The sequence below is a fragment of the Gymnogyps californianus genome, chromosome 1, assembly GCF_018139145.2.
Source record: "Gymnogyps californianus isolate 813 chromosome 1, ASM1813914v2, whole genome shotgun sequence".
In the NCBI taxonomy this organism is placed as follows: Eukaryota; Metazoa; Chordata; class Aves; order Accipitriformes; family Cathartidae; genus Gymnogyps; species Gymnogyps californianus.
The window spans coordinates 204,356,389-204,370,233 of NC_059471.1; the positions used below are offsets into that span (position 1 = coordinate 204,356,389).

The 13,845-nt window shown below is 41.3% G+C and overlaps 1 protein-coding gene across 1 annotated transcript in view; it reads right to left on the reverse strand.

Moving 5' to 3' along the window:
* Positions 1-214: 214 nt before the first annotated feature.
* The window catches only part of LHFPL3 (LHFPL tetraspan subfamily member 3), a 179,577-nt gene continuing 165,946 nt past the window's right edge, over positions 215-13,845 (reverse strand). The window contains exons 2-3 of the mRNA XM_050905627.1: positions 1,142-1,378; positions 215-258 (exon numbers count right to left, since the gene is read on the reverse strand). Of these exons, the coding sequence (XP_050761584.1) occupies positions 215-258; positions 1,142-1,378 (281 nt within the window). The remainder of the gene's footprint in view (positions 259-1,141; positions 1,379-13,845) is intronic.

Genomic DNA, 13,845 nt, shown 5'->3' on the forward strand with positions numbered 1-13,845 from the left:
AGGACTGAGACCAGCTATTTTTGTACAACACAGGCTGCCAAACAGCTTTTGATTTCCAATCCAGTGGTGAAGGACTCCTAATATCTTCGCTATTATTAGAAGCAACTTACAAAATTACGAAGGTGGTGGATGAGCTGAATGCAGAATCCTGCACTCGGGGACACTCGGTGAAACTAGTAGGGGATCAATTTAAAACATAAAAGAAAGTACTTCTTTAGCAGTCAGTAGTGAGCTTCAGGAACTCGCTGCCATGCGGTGCTGTAGAAGCCGACAGAATCAGCAGGTTCAGAAGGGATTAGACAGATCCAGGGACAACAGGCCCATTAAAAAAACAAGGCAGGGACATGCCTTCTGTGGTATCTGTCACATCAGATACACAGCTGTGGGTGCTGGGGGAGCACAAGGGGAAGGGGCTGCAGAAATCAGCCAGGCTTGCACACGCTCACCAAACAGCATCTCTCCTCCCCCAACTGTGTGATAAACTACTGGCCTGAGCTAGTTTCATGTTCTTAATCTAGAAATGTGTTTTATCCCCAACCCACTGCATGAATATTCAGTTACTACAGCATCCTAGATTCCCGTGAGCTGACTAATGAGCTCAAAGCAACACAATCAAACAAGAACTAGGATTCTTCTTCATTCCTGGCTCTGATCCTTGGTCCACTGGTGCCTTGCTGTATAGCTGGTCCCATTACATAGCTCATTGCCAATCTCCCAAGTCAACACTCCCCGCTTACCGTGTATTGTGCTAACACATATGCCATATTACAGCCATGCAAAATCCTAAAGGAATCAAATGAACAAATCTTGCATGGGGTACAGAAAAAGATGGATATAGTGAAACTTAAATGCTAATGAAATAATGTACAAGCGGGTAACAAGAAAACATCCCATCTACAGCTCTAAAAACTGTTAAGGGTAAGTCATGCATAGTGCAGCAATTATGGCAATTTCGAGCTTTCTTAGATTTTGGAGGTTGAAAAATAAAACTTCCTCTGCCCCCTGCATTTCTTCTTTCCCAGCAACTTAGGAAGCAAGCCAGCATGCCAACTTTACGTATAAAATCAAATGAAACCGATCATTGTTTTTAAGCAATTGCCCTCGAGGCCACCCAATAGTAGTGTGTCTAAAGCAGTCCTACCTTTGTTTTCCAACTTGAGCTCCTCTGCTAGCAAGCTGTCTTGTCTGTTGCCAAGCACAAATGCCAGAAATGAGAGGATCAGGGCATCCAAGATTCCAATAATTGCCAGGATATATGCCCAGCGGACTGAACAAGCCCCCAGCGTGTACTTGTCTGTCTTTTCACCACACATCCGTTTTACCTCATCTGAATCCCAGCCATCAGGAAAAATCATACAACCCAGGACGAGACAGGCAGCTTGGAGAAAAAAGAAAAGGAGAACAATGGGATAATGAGACCAAACTTTCGTTTTGATGAGAACCTACACAGTTATCATTAAAGCAACACACTTTCTCATCCTGAGCTTCAAAGCTAGGTTACTTAAAAACAAGTCACAGAATTATATGCTGTGATTAAGTATTTAATATAAAAACCTAAGATACAACATCAATTGCACACCTTGCTTAAAAAAATGTTACATCCTGAATCCCTGGTCAGTTTTTGTACCAGTACAATCACATTTTCCTGGTGAGACCGATTTCTTCATTGTAATACAAAAGGCCCACACAAAACAAAAGGGGAAAATTATTAATAACCTGGATATTCAAAGGAAATACTGAATTACTGTCAAATGGTCAGGCAAATAAACCAGAGAAAAATAGAGGAAAAAACCTACCTATCATTTCTGGTAATCTAAGTGCTTGTAACACACACAGGTAATAGCAAGGGGTTTTTTTGTCAGTTGGCAGTACCCCTTTAACTGAAATATGTTTTATGCATAAGGTTTGTACTCCTCAAAAACACAAGTAATGATATTGTTCTGCAAGGAAAAATAAGCTGTCAACATTGCTGTCAACTTCTAATCTGGTTTACCTGAGGAATCACCACATGACATCTCAAACACGAAAAAGTGCTGATCCTTTTAACACCAAGAGAAATAAAAAGCCTCTACCCACATGGAAAGCCAGCCGACATCAACCACCAGCCGCTCTGGGTAGGGACAGCCATACTGTGGCAGGGACAGAGGCAAAGGGTGGATGTTCGGGTGCTCATCCATCACCCTGCGTGACTGCTAAAAGGCTGAACTTAATTTTTAAGTAGCAGAAATTTGCTTTGACCCTTAGTTCCCAGGGAAACTGCCCTGCTATGGGATAGCAGGTAGTGTCATGGGCCAACATGGCTCTTGTGGAGCAGGCAAAATGGTGTGACAAGTTTGTTTTTTCAAAAGTAATGTGCTCCATCACCTGAAGCGGAATCAATCTTGCCCACTGGCCAGCAGTTGCTGTGATGTCCCCTGTCTGGACAGCGCCAGGGCAAGGGCTGAGCAGACACAGCTACCTGTGCCTGGCCACCCACACCTTGGGTGGGATGGGCGTGCTCTTGGGCAGGGAGACCTCAAGCATGGCGCCTGCTGGGTTCTGGAGCATGGTCACAGCCCTTGCCCCAGCATCTTACCAGCCTGGGTTTGGCCACAGCTTTGGTTTGGCACAGGACTTGCTGTTCAGACACATGCCCTGTGGTCACTGGGGAGCAGCCTCCTGGGAGGTTGTTTGCCCCTCTTCCTACTGGAGTGTGTGCCTTGCAGTGGAGGGTACCACGACAGAGATGCAGCACCAGGGCTCCTGCCCCTGACAGGATATGATGTGTCCTGAGGTGGTGATACATCATTAAAGAAACACACACAAAAAAGCAAACCCATACACTGAATCTTCACTAACATGGTCTCTCCCCACTGAGTCACTAGCTGAGAAAATCCACGGGCTGAGAAAACATGCCAATGTGCCAGTCTCATAGGACTGGACCGAATGTACTTCTGCATAGGACCTGGCTTCCCACTGCCTGCAGGGACTGTCACCGGGCACAGCTGAAGGAGCGCAGCAAAGGCATGACTTGTACCTTGCCAGTTGCTTTTGGACTATGTCTTTCCCTGGGAAACCCCACGAGGGCTGGCCCTGCTGTGAGTGGGGTGATGGACCGGGTGGTCTCCAGAGGTCCTGTCCAACCTGAACTGATTTTTCGCAGGGAGGTGGCACGTTGGTAACAGGGGACAGAGCAGTTGGGTATTCATGGCACGTTTCCTATCAGAGCAATGGGAATAGTGCACGGATACGCTTAACTGCAGCCCTTGGTCATGCTGACGGACTCGTTGGCTGCACTGAGGCAAACAACATGCGTGCAGCACTAGCCAGGGCAATGGCAAAGGGGCAGCTTCAGTAGGGGAGGATAGGATATAAAAATTAAGTAAAATAAGAAAAATCTAAAAATAAAGATTATGTTGAATGGGTTCATTCCTCAGTTGTTATTGCGTTTAGGAGAATCAGAAAATCCATATGCTTTCAGTAATTGTCTGTACTGTCTTTTCTAACTTGGAAACAAGCATATTTCCAGCATTAGCACTTCCTTCTTAGTATGGCTGATGAGATACAATGGATCCTAAACCATCTTTTATATGTCTTAATATTATATTGGTGCACTGTGCTCTAAATTGCAGGTATATGTACTAATTGAAAAGAATACAGTGTGTGGCTTTCAGCCTTTTAAACAGTTGTTGAGCCAGACCTCTGTTTGGAATCCACAGTTTATACACTGAGTAGCTTGTGCAACCAACAGCTGCCGTTGCTGTGGGAATTGCAACAAGTTCTTGTCTTTTCTGGACAAGCATAAGCACTGTCATTTTACATACCTCTAATGCCCACAAAAAAACCCCGCACCTGCACTGAATCAATATGATGAAATACTGGAAGAGAGATGTGAAAACAGAGCTCAGAGCGGTAGTTTCCTTTTGACAGCTACACAATTGCTGTAGACAAAGCCATGAAACCATGTCTGCAGAAAGCATCTGACGTAGAATAAAAGCTGCACCTAAGGCATTTGACAAATTCTTCCTGAGCAGTTCATTTGTGTGAAAATATAACAGCTTATAATACTTTCAAGGACAATTAGGCTTAGAAACAAGGACAATTAGATAAGGACTGATTTACTCAGAACATGCAGGTTGGATAAATTGTAAGTTGCCTATTGCCTGCCTTAACTCATTTACAGAATTTCATAAGATCTTCCAAACATTTTAGAGACAAACTGTACAATAATTTGCTTTCTTGAGCTGGTTACACACACTTCCAGAAAGATTATTTCCCACAGTCAACACATAAGCATTGCCCTCACACTTGCGATGGACTTCACTGAAATGATGCAGCAAATCTGCATACTTCTGGTGTTTGTGAAAATATCCACATTTACCCACGTAACTGTTGACAAAAGTTTGAGTTACTATATAACAGCAACTACCAAAGCCAGTTTACTTTTATTAATCGTCCTCAAAATGAGAGGAAGCTTAATGCTCAGTTAATGATCAATAGATGTGGGATTTTTCTGCTAATATATTAGCAAGAATAATTAGCAAATACTGACATCTCTGTGTTTTTTTATTACATAGCACATCAGACATATATTCTTAGTATTTCCTAAAAATAATTTAACTTTGTTCTTTTCCACCTAGGTAATTAAAAATACGGGCCCTTATCTCAGGAACTCAGTGCACAGCTTCCCAGCTGTGTTCCTCAGATTTCCAATTAACTCATCTTTCCTGAATTATGTTCCTGCACGCTTTGATATACTTGCTTAACTTTCTGGAGTCATTCTGTTGATTGCAGTTGGACTTCTCTTGGTAATAAGAGACACAGGTAAATGGTGGCTGGACTAGATCCCTTTGCATAAATGCAGATATCAAAGAAGGGATATTACTATTTTCTCCTTTCCCTATGCAGTTTAGATGCTTTCCACTAGATGACTACTTGGTCAACATCTTCAGATGCAGGAATCATACCTTAACCTGTAGAGGTTAACATAAGTAAGATTAGTCAACCTCGAGTCTTCACTTGCTGAGGGAATATTTTGCACTGAATGCCTTTAAGAATACAGACTTGCTTAATAATATGAAACAGGTAATGGTTCATTTATCAGCTACAAGACCGAAAAGACAGGTATAAAATCCACCTACAGATCTACTTTGTATTGCTAGAAATTTTTACATTTTAATCCTTCTAAAGAGGATTAGAAGGTTTTTCTCTAGAAGGAAATTACTTTCAGTTTTATACAAATTTGAAAAATGGAAACCATTTTATGCAATTTCAGTGAAACTGCCAAGAGGTGATTTTATAACACAGACATGGGTCCCATATCTTTGTCTAAACTTCCCCTGTCTCTAATGGCAATGATGTGACTGAAATGGAAATGTAACAAAGGCTACTACTGTTTTACTACTATCCAGTTCTAATAAGTTCAGAAACTTTTGGATTTGGAAAGCTCATCTATTGAATGAAAAGACTGAAATCATCAGTTCCTACAGACTTTTTGATTCAAGTAAGGAAAAAGTTAAATCTATATTGGTTGAAGCAGTCTTCTGTGTGTGAGCTGAATACATTGGATTAGCACCATCTTCCTGAGCCTGCAGACAGCCCAGCCTAGGACCTCTGTAGCTAATCAACAGCTTCCACGAGAAGCAGCAGGGGGAAATTGATAAATGACTGATTAGTGTCACTGACACCATTCAGAACTATTTGGGCAACTGCAAAACTTACAAGAATCATATCCACATCATTTTCCCTTTGGTTGCTTGAGAAAGCTCCCGGCAGGAATAGTGCCTTTGTAACGATGGCCCTGGGCTTCCTCCAGTCCTTCCTCTGATTTTCTTAAAAGGGTAACAAATTGTTTCTCTTTCTTACATATTGGAGTCTGGTGAAGCTTTTCAGGCTTTTAAAAAATAATTAATAACTAGTAAACATGCCTGATATACATTAATTAATAAGTAGTAGTTAAACATGCCTGATATACATTTACTTCTGTTCTAAAAAGCTTTTTTCTCATATGAACAGCTAACAGAAACTGTCACATGGTTTTCCTTTAGGGCTCCGAGTGACAAGACAAATTATTCATACTAAGAGAGGGAGTCCAGGATTTTACCTCCTGGAACTAAAGGATGCAGATACGACACTTTCAGAGATTGGAAACAGACACTGAATTGTTGCTGGCACTGACAGACTTGTGACTCTGACCAAGCTAATATTATCACAGCCTGTGCTCTGTGCATGAGCTCAAATGGTAATTAGCAAGCAAGCAGTTCATGATCCTATGGTTGTGCCAAATATGGTGACAGATTAATATTATATCATTGCATGGAATGAGGTTCTATTTATAAAAAGGCTGACTGTTATACAGGAAACCAGTGCTGAGAAATTCCTGCTGGCAGGACTCCTCTCTCATCTTCATTCTTTTCCTGAAAACATACCCAATTTGCTTGCATGTAGAGTATGATGATGGCAAGTTTCCTGATAAAAAGAGTCAAAAAAATGGAACGGGAATTACACGGACCAGCTGTTTTCTTTCCATACCCACACATGCAAGACCCTCCAAGCCTCCATGGTTCCAAAAACTGAGAGGTTCTTTGTTTTCAGATTTTTTTCTAAATCGTATTTACAAAAACAGTGACCCATTAAACTCCAATAAATCGAGCAGAGTTTTTGCCAGCCGTGTTGGTGGAGTGAACTTCTAGGACAGAGCGAAATGAAAGGTGAGGACTCTGGCAGGGGACATTAATTAGGACTACAGTCTTTCAGGAGCTTGTACCTGGGAAAGAAAGAAAGGGTGAGGAGAGGTGGCTGAAGACACAGGGTCAAATACAGTCCTGAGTGAACACAGAGGCTGCACATCCATACAGCTGAGATTGATTTGAGTGATATGGACTGGATTAATGAGTGCGATAATAATTCTCTGTGTTTACATTTATGTTCTGGCTTGGAGCAAATATGCAATTTTGAAGCAAATGCCCTGATTCTCTCCATTTACTGATTCCATTCACAGAAACAGTTCTAGTGCATGTAAAACAGGTTATTTTTGGAGGAGCTTAGAAGTTCCTCTCCAAAAGTTCTTTGATGCTGGATGGGGACCTTAAATGTGTGGGCTTTATCACCACAAAACCTGTGCCTAGGAGAAGGCTCTTGAACCATGCAGAGCTTCCTTAACACCTGAAATGGTTCTTGTGCAATACAAAGAGGCAAATGCCATATAAGACTTCTTATTTGCCGCTTTGTTTGAAGACTGCCAGATCCAGTCTTCAGCTTTGGAGAGGTTCTTCAGAGAGGTGCCAACTGGCTCCCCAATGAGATGACACAGCCTCTTAATTTGTGTCATAAGCAGATCGAAAGTTCCTCTGGCAGCAGGATATATTGGTGGTGCTCACATAGGGTTGCTAACCACATGATTTCTGTTGGGTATGAGATAGCCAGTGAGAAAAGTGGCATGAAATTCAAGATTCAAGGGCAGTGTTCTTGGAGAGCTGGAATGATAAAATCGTATCTATCTGGACTTCTGTGCCCTGGGCTCCCATGTGGGACAAGGGAGGTGCCCTGTGGAATTACTCCAGGACACTGATGTGCCACTTTCATCTAAGTGACATGGACAAAAGTAGACCTTCCTAGAGAGGCCCAAAGATGCCTCCCTGCCCCGCCCCCCCCCCCCCCAAGTGAAGGAGCAAAGGTTTGTGGGTTAGTATTTCTTCAGAAAGCTTCAAACAACATGTATAATGGGGGCATTTGGTCCAGGAGACAAGACTAGTTCTCATTTGAAGTAAAACCCTAGAACCCCATATGAGGAGGATGTGAGAGGCTTCAGTAGTAAATGTTTTAATCAACTCATTCTCTTGTTTCACATCATCTTACTTGGTAATGTAGACAAGCCTGAACCTCTCCACAGGATTAAGAACATTTATAGACAGTGCTAAGGGGGAGAACAAGGAGGAGAAACTCCCACTGCATTCCTGTGATAATATAAAAGACCGACCTGACACAATTATGGCCACTTGACTTATTAGGGCACTGACTTTTTGATGCCAAATTTGGTAAGAATATATATATACACATATCAAGAGATATGTGTATTTCCCACGCTGATTTTAAGAAAAGGAAAAAAGAAGACCAAATATTCAGTGACTGGACAGCAAAGACAAAGGAAATGATATTGTGGAAAGCAGTAATGAGGTAGGTGCTACAGTCAGGGAGAGAAGACTTGCCATAACCTGGCTGAGTTGACAGATAACTGAGATATTTTGATGCCTGCTAGTTATGCTTAGGCAGCAAAATGGAAGAATTTGATCAGCTGTTGCAAGATGTGAAGCTGGATAACAAATACGGTTGACCAACAGCCATTCCCAAAGAAAAGCACTAAAGAGCATGAGTTGTTCAGAAAGATGGAAAACAACTGGGAAAGTGAAGTAATGTTATATGGGAGGAATGTGTTAAGCTGTAAATATGTAGAAAAGAATAGCAAAGTTAGTGCAATCTACTTCAGTTAAGATCACTTGGGGGAAGAACTGTAAGAGAAATTTTACTGCACTAAGGGGGCCTGTTTTAGACCTCAAGTGTTGAATTCATGTATGGATAGAGAATTCTTTGATATGATAGAGACAGAAATTCTGTGAGGGGTTGCATCATCATGGGAGCGTTTAACTTCCAAGTTTTGATCACTAGCCTTTATAATTAAACTTTGAGATTAATGCAGTTCTATGAATAATTTAGTTAGTACAACAACTATCTTAGCTTGAGCATAAAGATAATGTAAAAGACTATCATAGATTTTTATGAGTGTGTGGCAGGTGATTCACAAGGTGCATCCCAATGACTCCTTGCGAAAGATCACAACTTCTGGTGTTCCAACCACGGTTATATGCAATAGGTATTTATAGTGCCTTGTCCAGAAAAAATATGGAAACCGGCGACTATTAATGGATGCAGGCCTAATCATCATGTGGGCAAAAAATCCCTAGAAATGTCATGACAACGAATTGCTAACAGCTATAGCAGGGGTAGATGACTAACTGATGAAAAATAGGTAAACTGAAATTATATACGACAAGAGATAAAAATACTTCTTTACAATGAAGCAGGTATGGGAGGTGGTATAGCTAGAAGCCCACAGGAAGGTACGTGTCAAAAGTTACATTTACACTGTTTCACCTCCTGCGGTGTCCACTGGCCCTGGGATCTAATAATTTTTTTCTTCTGATTTTTCTGTTTAAAGTGTCTAAAATAACATAAAAACTGTGTCACAGCCCACCACAGTTTTTCTAACATGTCTTTGTATCACAGAATGTGTGTTATGAGCTCTGTGTGTCAGCTGAAGGTCCATGCCCAGAGATAACAGGAATGACAAAGGCGCTTGCAAATGCATTTGCTCAGAGGACCACGACCTGGGAGTCAATCATTGTTAAGCCAGGTTGTTTGACGATGTGGGGATATCCAAAAGCCACTTTTCTCACATGCTAGAGTCTCCTGAAAAAGAACTGTATAAGTAATGAAGGAACTACTTGTTTATATTGCATCTTTGTTTTTTTGTCAGATCACAGCCGTCTAATGCAATTTTGGCTTGGCTTTGCTTGGTAACAAAACTTACTATTGAAAGTGTTTATTTTGAATGCTGTCACAGAGGAGTGTTACAGCTTTCTAATTTAATGTTAACTTATCTTTGCAGAACCTGGTCGTTAGCCAAACCACATCAAACTATAGCATACTGAAATGTACTAGATTTAATTAATGAATAAACTCAATATAAATACAGTGTAGGCTACAGCAGACAGACTGGAGAATAGGTGCTATTATGAATGGCATAGGCTAGACATCGCTTGAGATTTATACAGCTGATGTTTCATCACAAGTTACTGATCCAAGTAGTGAAGCTATTTTAAACATGGTTTTGGTAAAGAGAAGGAAGAGCTGAAAATAATCTTACCGTCAGTGACCATGAGTCAATTCAATTTAAATAAAATGAGAATATGAATAAAAATGAGCCTGAAACTGGTTTTTAAAAATGCACATTTCAGAGGGACAAACTTTGATAAGCTAAAGAAACTAGCTAACAAGTTAACTATACTGAAGAGGTCCATACTTACTTGTGGGGAATGCCTTGAATTTCTTTCAGACAAAGATGTACATTTTCTGGAGTATCTTGACAAGATGGATAAAATTCCAAGGGTACTTCCAGCTTTGTCTGAATGAGTAGCAAACTCTGTTTCCTTCTACCCTCACTACCTATCCCCCAAAAAGCCTTGGACAAAGGAAAGATGATGTGAGCAGAGACCTTAGAAATGATAGGAAAAGGGACTAGTTAGCAAAGAAAGACACATTTTGGAGGTTAGATAATGCAGGTCTAAAAGACAGCTTGCCAAAAGTCAAGCTGCGCTAAATCTTTTAAGAGAAATTGAAACAAAAAGTCAAATAAACTTCAATTAGGTTAACAAAGAAAGAAGAAGAAAAGCAGATATGGAGTGAGGCTGGGGCTAGGACCTAATTTTTTGCCTCATTTTTCAATGAGGAGGACAATAGAGAACAGGAGGACAATGCCCTGACAGCTGGGCATGGGCATTTGGAAACGGGAACTCCTGCCTCCAAGCCCATAGCAAACCTAAAACGATAGGTGCTCATAATGTGCTCAAGCTGGAGGAATGGACCCTCCAACCCCAAATCCTGAAATGACCAACACATTGAACTGCAAAGCTGGTAGGAAGGCTTTTTAAACAATTTTTTTGTTGAGATACTGGAGAACAGCGTATGTGCTACCTAATTTTCAGAAAAAAACAAACAAAATTGAGAATTGAAAAGTAATTGGAGCAAACACTCACCCATCAGTTTGACCTCAGTTCTTTGAATAATTATTGAAGGAAAGAATAATTAAAGACATGGAAAGAAATACAAAGTGGGGTGATGTTAGCATGGTTCTATCTGACAGCTAGGAAGCAGTGACTTTATAAAAGAAAGTTAAGTAACACGCTCTTCAGAAAGCATTTGATATTGTGTCATACAGAAACATTTATTAACCCGGAGAATACAGAGATTAGCATGAGAATTTAAGGTGCTTATGGTACTTGTTCATGGGGAGCTGACATTTTTTGCTTGAAGGGAAAGTCTCAAGCTGTTGTGAGGATACACTGGGCACCTCAATGGTGTCAATCATTTAGTGTTTTCATTAGGAGCTTTGGCAAGAATAGAGGTTTGGTAGTAAAATCCACTGATGGGAGGCATTATCAATGCAGAAGACTATTGGGACAAATGGTAAAGAAGAGAAAACATATGAGTATGTTGATCAGCCCTTGGAGGACCATGAGTCAGCAGTAAAATGCACCCATGAAAAAGGTAAACATGAGCATTGGCAGTACGAGGAAAAGTTTTTTCAGCATAATCTAAGCACTAGAGCCATCCAGTGCTGCTGGTTTCTAATCTTTAGAAGAGTGACGTTTGGAACAACAAGTTAATCAGAGCAAGATTATTTTAAGATGTAATGTGGTACTTTAGGAAAGGTATTGCATGATACTGTAACTGCCCATGATAAGGGGACTAGATTTGATGATTTAGTAGGTCTTTTCCAGGCTTATGTTCTTATGAGGAGGCTGAGAGATAAACGTCTTTGAAATTAATAAAGAAGGATATCTAAGGGGAATAGCAGCCAAAGAATTAGGAGCTCGATGGAACTACAGAAAGCTAAGATCAAAAATAGTGTTGTCTACATCAAACTGAGAAGAAAATCTAGCAGAATAAATGGAGGTAAAAGGCAAAGAAGGAGCTCACTATTGTGCTCTCTCACTGTGGTCTTTATAGAAATTTGCCCTTTCACTTCTTTACTAAAGGTTTGAATATGTGACGGCAAAGAAAGAGGAGAGGCATAAAGTGATTTTTTTTTTTTTTTTTGCCAGTCCTCATCCAAGCTGTCCTGACTTCCCTGCCAAACATCAAGCAACTACAACAGCCTGGTTTTGTACTTGGGAAGTGCATACCTCCAGCTTGTTTCCGAAGCTACTGCAATTGCAAGCAAATCTAAACGTGCTGGTGAGTGGAGAAGTCTGGAGGTGCACCAGCCACCATTTTCAGGATAAACATGGCAAAGTTCTGCAGGCTTCTGAGGTGGAAGCAAGATGCAGAAGCAAGAGATATTCATACAAAAAGGGAATTTCTACAGTTAAGTCTATAGTAGAGTCCATAATAAATACCACTGTTTCAGCCTTTTGCTCCTGAAGACTAACAACTTCGCAGCTAGTAAGTACTGGCTTGCAAAAAAGGAGGCGAAAACCTCTAAAAAACCATGTAGTGTTGCCTAGAAAACAGATCTGCATGCCTTATGGTGCTGGTGCACTGAAGAATTTTATGATTACTCTGTATAAATACAAGAGAATGGATCCCAGAGAGGGGGAAGAGCTATTTAACTGGAAGGGCAGTCTTGGCACCTGAACAAACGGATATAAACCGTCCAGGAATACATTTAGGCTGTAAAGTAGAAAGTAGTTTTGAATTGTCGGGGGAGAGGTTCTGGCACAAACTCAGTAGCTGTAGCCAGGTTGAAAAGTTTTAAGTTGTCCAAGTTGATGCTGTAAAATAGTTATTAAAGATGGACTTTGATCAGTGTATTAAAAAATTATTAGGATGTGTTTCTCTGTGAGGCTAAATTCAGCTACTTCGGGCCTTTAAGATAACTGCAAGAACTTAAAGGTCTTACACTATGTATCTTCAGACAGCAGAAACCCGTGATTGTCACTTTTCTCAGCATATGATCTTTGCAGCAGCTGCAGAGCTGGACACAAGGACAACACAAACAGCACCCGTTTGAGCCTTAGGGCAGGAGCAGCACTGAAGGCAAACTCCAGGCTTGAGCACTATGGCCATTTTGCTGAAAAGCTTCAGATTTACTTTCCTTTGACCATAAATTTAGCAAAACTCTCTATCTGGCTAAACCCTACCCTGTATTGTAGTTGGCAAAGCCTCCTGCTGACTGTTTTTCCTCCTACGGTTACACTCTGTGAAACTGGTTCAGCTTACGCTGTGTAACCATTGAGTTCACAACCAGCAAGGCTTGCCTACACTGTTACCGAACTCCATTCACACTACTGCAACCCTCGACTGCAGGTGTTTGTCTGCGTCTCACCTGGTACGTGCCATGGAGCACACTAACAGCAATAGCATATTAGTAATGCATTAAAGAATCAGCCCCCACAGACTACTGCTTCAGAGAAACAGCTGGTGTGACGTCCTGGTCATGTTCACAGTTTCATTTACATGACCACTTAAGGGTATTTGACAGTCACGATTAGAAATGACTGGAAAATGGGGTAACTCACCCATCCAGTATATGAAATAGCATCGGTCAGTGGTCAACAACTGAGCGAACGATTTCAAAATAGCCACCAAGAATTCAACCAATTGTCATCTGACCTCTGCTTTGCTGGCTGTCATGCCATGAAAGGAACACCAACACTTGCAAGAGGAAATGAAATAAAAGGGGGAGGGGGAAGCTTTCTTAAATGTGCTGAGCCTCTCCTTCATCTTTGCAGATCCCCCCGCGCTGCTGGTGCAGAATGCTGACTCAGCACACCAGGTGGCAGACGGGGAGCCGTGAAACACCTGCAGTACAAATAGCTGCCGGGCAGATGCCTGCGCCTGCTCTTGGTACTGGCCAGCTGGAGAAATCTCTCCTACGAAAGCTGATCGAGAGATTCAAGAAGTTGTTTGGCACTGGATAAGATAAATAGCCACTAGTGAGATTTCTCTGCTGTAGGCTGAGATGCAGGTTCACGGTCACTGCTACGTTCTCTGCCAAAGCATGGCTATGATTCCCAGAATATAATGCATCATGATAAGGAAATGTGATTTAATGTTGAAATGAGAAGTGTTTTCAGATCTACAATTTAT